The sequence below is a fragment of the Gobio gobio genome (genome assembly GCF_949357685.1).
Source record: "Gobio gobio genome assembly, chromosome: 13".
NCBI lineage: Eukaryota > Metazoa > Chordata > Actinopteri > Cypriniformes > Gobionidae > Gobio > Gobio gobio.
In genome coordinates this window covers 2301910-2311909 of record NC_137106.1, presented here as the reverse complement: position 1 = coordinate 2311909, position 10000 = coordinate 2301910, and the positions used below count along the sequence as shown (strand labels likewise).

At 35.6% G+C, this 10000-nt stretch overlaps 1 protein-coding gene across 2 annotated transcripts in view; it reads right to left on the bottom strand.

Moving 5' to 3' along the window:
- LOC307136191 (formin) overlaps window positions 1-10000 on the bottom strand; it is a 178715-nt gene that overhangs the window by 17940 nt on the left and 150775 nt on the right. For both annotated transcript variants that reach the window (XM_079832981.1, XM_079832980.1), the window contains one exon: window positions 8873-8924. In XM_079832981.1, the coding sequence (XP_079689107.1) occupies window positions 8873-8924 (52 nt within the window). The remainder of the gene's footprint in view (window positions 1-8872; window positions 8925-10000) is intronic.

Below are 10000 nucleotides of genomic sequence, written 5' to 3'. Positions count from 1 at the left end.
GCAAAATGTCTCTTTTTAATTTGTATGTATTTAACTTCACATGTCATGATTATTATTGATCAATAAAAATGTCACATTACAAGCTGTAGTAAATTACTCATATTTTCATTTAATTTTACAAGCATCCCCCCGCACTTTTCATATTAGGCGCTAAGTGACCATTCATTCATTCATTTTTTACGTTTACTACATTCATCAAAATGGACATCTGGATAAAAACCGGCACTTTAAGTCGGCGGACGCGCCGGCGCGATCAACTCACTTTTTTTCTTATCAGTGTCAAAGAGACTCAAATAACTCGTTTTTTATCATTCAGGCGAGTGTTATACATCATTTTAATCTGTTACGTTTCTATTTTTTTGTGTACAGTCACAATAAAAACAAAATGTTTTGCTTTTTGCAAAATAAAGAAAACAAACATGATCTCAAAGACGTTCATTCAGAAAAGGAGCTCTAGCTTAGTGAATACTTAGTGTCTCACAAACAGACATATGTCTAAAGAAACGCTGAAATGTCAGGTTTTAAACAATGTAAACCAAATCAAAAACAAATATTCTGTGTTTATGTAATCTGTTTGAAAAGAGAGACATGTCAGTCAACCGCGAGCCTCTTCATTATCCACTAATGCGACCACACCCACAGAGCACAAGCTCTTTCAGATTCAAATACTGACGATCCAGAGTCGACGCCCACATCAACTCATACACACACATCTAGTGAAGCGCTGTAACGCTACTTCAGCTACATCGCTTTGAGACGCGTTGAGGAATAATTCATCTCATGAAAAGCTGTTCATTTCTGAAAGCAACGGATTCAGGGCTGATTGTAAGGTAGGCTAAGTTTATTCTGTTAGCATCTGTGATTATTAAACGCAAAAACTGTTTAAATATGAATCCTGACATACACGCAAGACTGTTTAGACAAGATTTATTTGGCTTGTTTTGGACAAATTATAACGTGTTTATTGTAAAAGAGCCTAGTGTCACAGCAATAAAGCTTTTATTCGCAAATGTCTGCTCAGATGCTATAAATATAGAACCAGTCAAACGTATTTTTCTTCATATTGATGTTTAAATATTATAGCCTAATGGTATTTTTTTAATTTAATATCAAAGTTTGTTTTATCGAGTTAATATCAATTTTTTGTTTTGTAGAAAGTGAATTGCTTTCTTTAAAGTGAATTTCGTTTTGTATAAATTGTATCTTAATTTTAATTATTTATTATTAATTTTTTTTGCATGAGACTACTTTCAAAAACATAAAAACGTACAAAAAAGTACAAAAAATGCTCTTAGTAATTTTTGTCTTGTTTCTAATCTAAATATTTAAACATTCTTAAATCAAGATGCATTTACTAAATAAGTACAGTATATAATATAGACTTATGTCCTTTGTCCTGATGCTCTCAGTCACACACCTGAATTAAGCTCATTCATTATGCAGCTCATTATGCAGCTCATTATGCAGCTCATTATGCAGGCTTTATGTTTAATGAAGCTGCTGAGCGAAAATTCCAGCGCAACGCTTCAGTTAAATGGTCATAAAGTGCGAGATAAGATGTAGCTAAACTAAACATTTCATATTTGCCAGCTGTTTTAGGAATGAAATGTTAAACTACACATAAAATAATCCGCAAACTAATAAACCGTTGTCCAATTTCGCCATTTTTAATTTAAAATAGGTATATAAATACGTATATAATTAGCAGGGCCGTGCAGAGAGTTCTTCAGGGGCAGGGGCTCGAATGTAAAAAAGGGGCAATATAAATATATATATATATATATATATATCCTTATGGTCATCAAGCCTGCATTTATTTCATAAAAAATACAGAAAAAACAGTAGCTAATATTGTGAAATATTATTACATTATGTTCTTTTTAACTTTTTATTAATCCAACAATTTTGAAAAGAGTATCACAGTTTCCATCATTGACATTAAATTCTCATATTAGAATGATTTCTGAATGATCATGTGACACTGAAGAGTGAAGTAATGATGCTGAAAATACAGCTGTGATCACAGGAATAAATTATATTTTAAATTATTTTAAAATAGAAAACCATTATTTTAATAATATTTCACAATATTGATGTTTTTTATCAAATAAATGCAGGCTTGATGAACATAAGAGACTTCTTTCATAATGCTGCATAATATTAAAAAATGGTAATATAATAAAGTCCTTTCACGTCACCATTTCACCAGCCTACACTTCACATAATAGGCCTGTAGGAGTCGGTGGCACTTGGGTTTTGTTAACTTTGATAGTTTCATGAAATAGTAAACGGTGTATCAATATACATAAATACAAGTGAATTGAACACTACTTACCATTAATGAGAATTTTGCTGCTGTGGTTTTGTGCAGGGATTTGTTTGTTGTCTGTTAAAATCCATTTTGTCAGTGATGCAATTAATATAATGAGACAAACCGCAGGAAATCGTTCCACAAACGTTAGTTCGTCTGTCCATGTCATTTTGTCAATGTAAATGTGAAAAATTACCGCTCCACATCGCCCAATGGAATTTGAACTTGCTTTGCCAGATCACAATTGGTTGGTGTATATACATGACAAACGGGCATTGGGGAATTGTGTAATACTTTAAAATATATAATATATTGATTTGTAATTAAATCAACACATTAGCTCTGATTATGGATGAAAAAAAGTATTGGTTTATTTTTTCCCATGAGGCCACACACTCTCTGAAAGGACCATATTTGGCTCGAGAGCCGTTTCCGAACAGTGGAAAATCAGCTGTCAATCAAAACGCACGCGATCCATAGCAACGCGTCAGGGCAACGCCTCAACAGAAATTGTCCGACTTTTGAGCCGTTCGTTATTATTGTATACATCGTCATGTTATAATAATCACATTTATTTACTTTTATTGACCACGATATTATCATTGATATTTGTCTGAGAGGGGCACTTTTGATTCATTTTGAAAAAGGGCAGGGGCTCGAGCACCCAAAGCCCCCCCCTCTGCACGTGCCTGATAATTAGTAATAATTAGCAACTGTCAATGTGAGAGGACAAGAAACATTAACAAATCCGTTTTCTTTATATGATGCATAAGATTAATAATGAATGTGTGCATATTGTGAATGAATTAAAAGAAAATCTTAGAAAGTGATTATTAAACTATTCTAAATATAAATTGCCCCTATGTTTTGTTGACTGCTTTAGGAGGAGAAGAGATGGCCAGATCAGGAGAATGAGAGAAAAAGAAAGAGTGATGGAGAGGAGGAGAGAGCAGGAATGGACAGATAATCTACTGCCCACTGACTTAGTTTTAAAGCTATTTCTCATGTAATTTTCTCTTTTTTTGGCCGTTCAAACGTCTGAAAATGCGCAGATGTAGATCAGAGAAATCCTCATTTTCTCGGGGGAGCATGTCCTCAAACACCTCTAACTATCTGCCAAATTATTAAAGCACCTTTGTTTCCTGACCAGTTATACGTTAGTGATCCTACAAATGTACATTTAGTGACTTCTTCAAAACTTCATGTTTCACAAACACACATCAGCTTATAGTTCTGTCTCGTGAATTTGTGATGTAAACTTTGTGGGGAAGTTTGATTGTTCATGCCAAATAACAGTGTGTGTTTGGTTAGTAATTTGACAACATTGTAGTAATTATGATGTGAAAAAGGTCCACTTTTTGGACATAAAGAACCCCCCCTTTCACTAGTTAGACTACAGGCCTGTAATATATGATTGATTCTGACAGCACTGAATGAGCTCGCGGCTCCGTCCGCTCGACACTATTCGCTTGTTAGCCCGGGTTCAAAGTCTAGAATGCGAGAAAAAAATCAGCGCTAAAACTTACGCGTTACTTGCCTGGTAACCTTTTTATGAATGGATGGATTTGAGAATGTGATATGGTTTAGTGTGAATGTCTTGTCTGATGCGCTTCAGTACAGCAGAGCTTCAGTTTCTCAGTTCATATGCTTCTGCAAGTGCTAAATAAAGTCCCCTTGGAATTATAAGTTGCATACATTTTGGACGTTTTCATTTAGAAAATAAAAATGTTCTTTCTACACAGTCGAATGGAATACAAAAAATTTAATTATATTTCCGCCAAAATAAAAGCTCTGTTTAATGTTTGAAAGAAATCAACATTTCTTGTTTTTTTTAAAAGTCTCTTCTGCTCACCAAGGCTGCATTTATTTGTTCAAAAATACAGTAAAAACAGTAATATTGTGAAGTATTGTAATGTAGATCAGCTGTTGTCTATGTGAATATAACGTGTCATTTAAGACAACAACTGACAAAATGTAAAATGTGTACCTTGAATGCAATGTAAGTCGCTTTGGATAAAAGCGTCTGCCAAATGCATAAAAATGTAAATGTAAAAATGTATTCCTGCAATCAAAGGTGAATTTCCCATCATTACTCCAGTCTTCAGAGTCCTCAGAAATCATTCTCATATGGTATATACATATATATATATGTACAGTAACAGTGAACAATTACTATTTTTAATGCATTAGGAAGAAGTCTATTATGCTCATCAAGCCTGCATTTATTTGATCAAAAATACAGAAGAAAAAAAAGTAATACGTAATGTAATATGTGTAGTGTGTGGAGAAGTTTTAGTGAACAGCCGTCTCAAGCCCTCATATATGGTTCAAGCAAAACTAGACTCAGAGAATGATGTGAGAGTAAGACTGGCATCCATTACCCCACATTTTGATGATTTGTGTGCAAACATGCAGGCCTATCCATCTGTCTAAAAACGGTACGAAGCAATAGTATATATATATATAATAATAATAATAACTGAAATGTTGATGTTTTCTAATATACAGTGAATATTTGTATTTAGTTATTGCTATTAAAAATGTGATGTTTAACCAAAGTAAGGTGGTGGGGGTGCTTGACAGGTGTCAATTCGAAAATTGTACTGTATTGTAATCAGTGTTGGGGAAAGTTACTTTGAAAAGTAATGCATTACAGTATTGCGTTACTCCCTTAAAAAGTAACTAATTGAGTTACTTAGTTACTTTTTAAGAAAAGTAATGCGTTACGTTACTTTTGCGTTACTTTTTCTCACCTGGGCTGGGCTTGTTTTTGTTTTTGTTTTTTTTATAACAAAAAAATTTATATTTTTGTGCAACGGTAAAGACCTCTTCATACCAAAATGTAAATAATGCGCCTCAGGCTGAGGTAGAAATGCAGATTCCCTCATGAACACTAGAGGGCGCAGCTCTGGATAATGGAGAAGAGGACGCAAGAGAAAAAAGTTTGACCAATAAAAACAAAAAATCTAATAATTTTCATCATCAAAGGTCAGCAGCAAGACATTGGTCAATTAAATATAAAGGTAGATTATGCATAAAAATAGTGGTTTTATTTAACATTTAATTATTGGAGGTTTGTTTAGTATTCTGATTTTATTCATTTTGAGGAGGACAGAATCTTTATTGTGCAAGTGAGATAAATAAATGCTCACATTTGGTCTAGAACTACAATAACCATCATGATCACACACACACACACACACACACACACACACACACACACACACACACACACACACACACCTCTGCACTAACTCTCAACATGAGCTGTCAGTCAAATTAATGTGGAAAAGTAACTCAGATATTTTGTTGTAAATTTGAAAAGTAATGCGTTACTTTACTAGTTACTTGGAAAAAGTAATATTATTACGTAACTCAAGTGACTTGTAATGCGTTTCCCCAACACTGATTGTAATGTACTTTCTATCTGAGCTTTCTTCATCAAATCAGAAAAACACGGTTTGAGAAGCGGATACTTTGAACAAACGTTATATTAACGTTACTGGAAGAACGTTTGTCCAAAACGTGTTGTTCCCTGTTAGCTGGAAGTCATTTCTTTATTCTGTCTGTGCATGTTCTGCGTCTTATTTATTTCATTTCGCTGTGTTTTGTTTCAGGTTACAAAAAAAACTCTCAAATCTAAACAAGGAAAAATAATCAATATGCTTTGTTTGTCCTTTTCCCCCGCTATGAAAAGTTCCAGATATTTTCCGTCGTGCAGCATCTGGCAGTCGAGCGCCTGCACATAAATCAGCGCACAGTGTTCCTCAAATACACACGCGTTCCTGTTGGGAGTCGGACACACTCAAATACACACGATAAGGCCACACGATAACACGGACGCTCCTCCAGAAACACACCAAACCTGTCAGAAACACACCTGCTGCGTCCCAGAGCAGACAATCCCACAACAACAACTACAAAACCCATCCAAATTGGCGGATGAAGTCAGAGAATTGCTCGGGTTCATCAAGGACGCGTTTCTGAGGGGTCATGTGACTCTGAAGACTGGAGTAATGATGATTTGATCACAGGAATAAATGACACTTTACTATATATTCACATAGAGAATATTGCATAAACTAAGCCATTATGTCAAGACAGTGTCTAAAGATCTAGTATGAGCCACTAGCAGTTCGGCAAGTGGCATTCAGTCTTACTTTCGCATCAAATTAGGCCAGTCTATGTTTTTATGTAACTGATTTAAAAAAATTATGAACAGTCTTAAAGAAAAAATGTATGTCTAACTTGTAAGACTAGTCTTAACGGCCCCAGATGATCTACACTGGAGGAATAAAAATAATGTAAATTTCATTCAATACAGAAACATATCAATGAATCAATACAGTCTCATGAAAAAAAAGGACCCGATATTCTGTGTTGTTTATGGTTATTACAGAATCGTGTCTCTCAATAGTGTGAGTTGATTATCTATTTTGCTTTTATTTTTATTTAGTCCTGTGTCAAATGTGCTTTTTAGTGTTTATCATATTTAGTCACCCTCGTTCTGTTTTGTCCAACCCAAATGTAAAAGCGTCACACACACACACACACACACACACACACACACACACACACACACACACACACACACACACACACACACACACACACACACACACACACACACACACACACACACACACACACACACACACACACACACACACACACACACACACACACACACACACACGCACACACACACACACACACACACACACACACACACACACACACACAGGAAACCCTCTGAAGTGTCATAAAGCTCTGCTAACAGTGATGAACATGTGAGGATATGTTGTCTGAGCTGTAATAAACCCCCAAAAAAGAGTTGATTATAGATTTTTTGGTTCTTTGATAAATTAATTGTTGAAAGTGTGTAACTCAGGCCCTGTGTGTTCTAGCACCCTGCAGACAGTTTGGGCTGTTTCCATCATATGTCAGCAAACACTGGGAAAGTAGTTTTGATATATGACAGGGCTGGATATTAAGCTTATTCACGTGCTGGTCCTTAGGACTGTCATTCACTTGTCTGAGTAAAAAATTGGCTTTTTTAATTAAAATAAAAAAAAATTGTGTGTGTTGTAAATAAAATTTATTCTGAAGCAATATTTTTACCAGTGTTCAGTCAGCTTTGACATATTTAAATCTGCATATTTGTGATATTTTTACCTTTTATAAAGGGCAAATATAGGCTATGCTTCCGCTTAGAAGACACTGGCTGTTATCAATCAAATCAAATCATTTACACTGAAAAATTACAACGGCATTAAATAATGCTATGAGATTGTTTTAAATATTTTTTTGAATATACAAATAAGAAAAGTTGGAAAGATAACTAAAGCACCAGTAGGTGGCGCAGGTGACCGTCTGAATGAGCGAGTCATTGAGTCGATTCGTTCAAACGGATGATTCATTCAGGAATGAGATGGTCGTTTATGAACAGGTCATTGAATCTTTGATTCAACTGATTCACTCAAACACTGAATCATTCAGTAACACACACACACTGTTGCTGTGAGAGGTGTTATGGTTCTGCTGTGATCTTTGTTTGGAACTATTTTGTTGCTGAAATCGAACAAAACACTCAATATTGCAAATATTATATATTAAATATTTCCAAAAAAATCTATAATCAACTCTTTTTTGGGGGTTTATTACAGCTCAGACAACATATCCTCACATGTTCATCACTGTTAGCAGAGCTTTATGACACTTCAGAGGGTTTCCTGTAGAAGGACTCCAGTGTGTGTGTGTGTGTGTGTGTGTGTGTGTGTGTGTGTGTGTGTGTGTGTGTGTGTGTGTGTGTGTGTGTGTGTGTGTGTGTGTGTGTATGGGATGCTTTTACATTCGGGTCGGACACATCCAGGCGGAAATGGTCTCAGAGTTAATGAGGTTAAATTGATAATCCCCATTATTTTGCTCAAAATTCTAATCAATTGTAATAAATATAAATGTAATTTTACATTTCATTAGAATGAATGCATTTTCACCTATAAGCACAAGTCAAGAGAATGTCAACCCATGGGCATTGTTCATTATAGCACATCTAGTTTCCTGATTTATTATAGGCTAGTTTTCATAAACTGGTAAAACAAGTAATCTAATAATTCCCAATTACACTAATGTTTGTTTTCTATAAAACAACAGCAAAATAGACTGTGTATTGTCACACAGAGGTGGCGTAACTCTTCCACAACCGCAAATATAGTCGAGATTCATGTTTAGATTTATTACAGTTATTTAATATTTATTACAGTTATTTTAACACAAAAGCTCTGATTGGGGGATTCAGAGATGTTAAGACTGTAAGGTTTTGTCTCCTCTTTTATTCAACAAAAACAGTGATTTTTGTCAAGATTTTCAACGTTTTTTTAAACTATATTTTAGTTTTCGTAACCGATATTGCATGTTGACAGTCACAGTTATTGTTTGATGAAGTCGTCGTCTCATCTTAGTCGTGGAAAAAAAGGTTTCACGAGATCTCGTTATGGAAATGAGCACTAATCGCTCAACAAACGGCAGCCGATCATCATCTGTAGTGAAGGTGTGTCTTACCTGTCCTGTGCCGCCCGCAGCCGCTCGTCTTCAGACGCGTACTCCGATTGTGCTGCGGACGAAACAACACAACACACTGAGAACAGAGAACAACACACAACACACAACACACACACACACTGAGAACAGAGAACAACACACACACACTGAGAACAGAGAACAACACACAACACACAACACACACACACACTGAGAACAGAGAACAACACACAACACACACACACACTGAGAACAGAGAACAACACACAACACACACACACACTGAGAACAGAGAACAACACACAACACACACACAGAAGCTTGTTTCCTCTACTGGATGAAAACATCAACCGTGCGACTTTATATCAAAATGTGGACTTTTTTTTCCCGCGCAATTCTGACCTTTTCTCAGAATTGTGAGATATACACTGATCAGGCGTAACATTTTGACCTAATATTGTGTTGGTCCCCCTTTTGCTGACCCCACGTGATCAATGAGTTTTGGAGATGCTCTGACCCGTCACAATCTGGCCCTTGTCAAACTCGCTCAAATCCTTACGCTTGCCCATTTTTCCTGCTTCTAACACATCAACTCTGAGGACGAAATGTTCACTTGCTGCCTAATATATCCAGAGATCATCAGTGGTCATAATGTTATGCCTGATGGGTGTAAACAATGATCTTTTTTGATGTTTATTCCGTGGAGGAAACGAGCGTCCATAATCATCAGCACGAGCCTGCAGGAAAACAGATGAGATCTCAATCTCTCAAACTCCAGTGCCAACATACAAACGTCTCCATACGAAACCAAACATTTCTGCTCAAGCGGCTTTAATTTAAGCTCTGGAATAAACTCTTTACGATCAGATCCCATTAGTGCTTTAAGCACTGAGTAATAATAATGAACTGCGAGCACTTACTGCAGGGTCAGGGTTAGTTACACGTAACACACACTGTAAAATAAAGTGTTAGCCACATGTGTTACAGCATTTATTAATCTTTGTTTACATTAGTTATTAAAATTACAACGCTTCAGTCTTAATGTAAGCAGAAGTCTGTTAAATAATATGACACTTTACAGTCAGGTGTCATTTGTTAATATTAGTTAATGCTTTATCTAACAATGAGTACATATATTTGTGTACACTT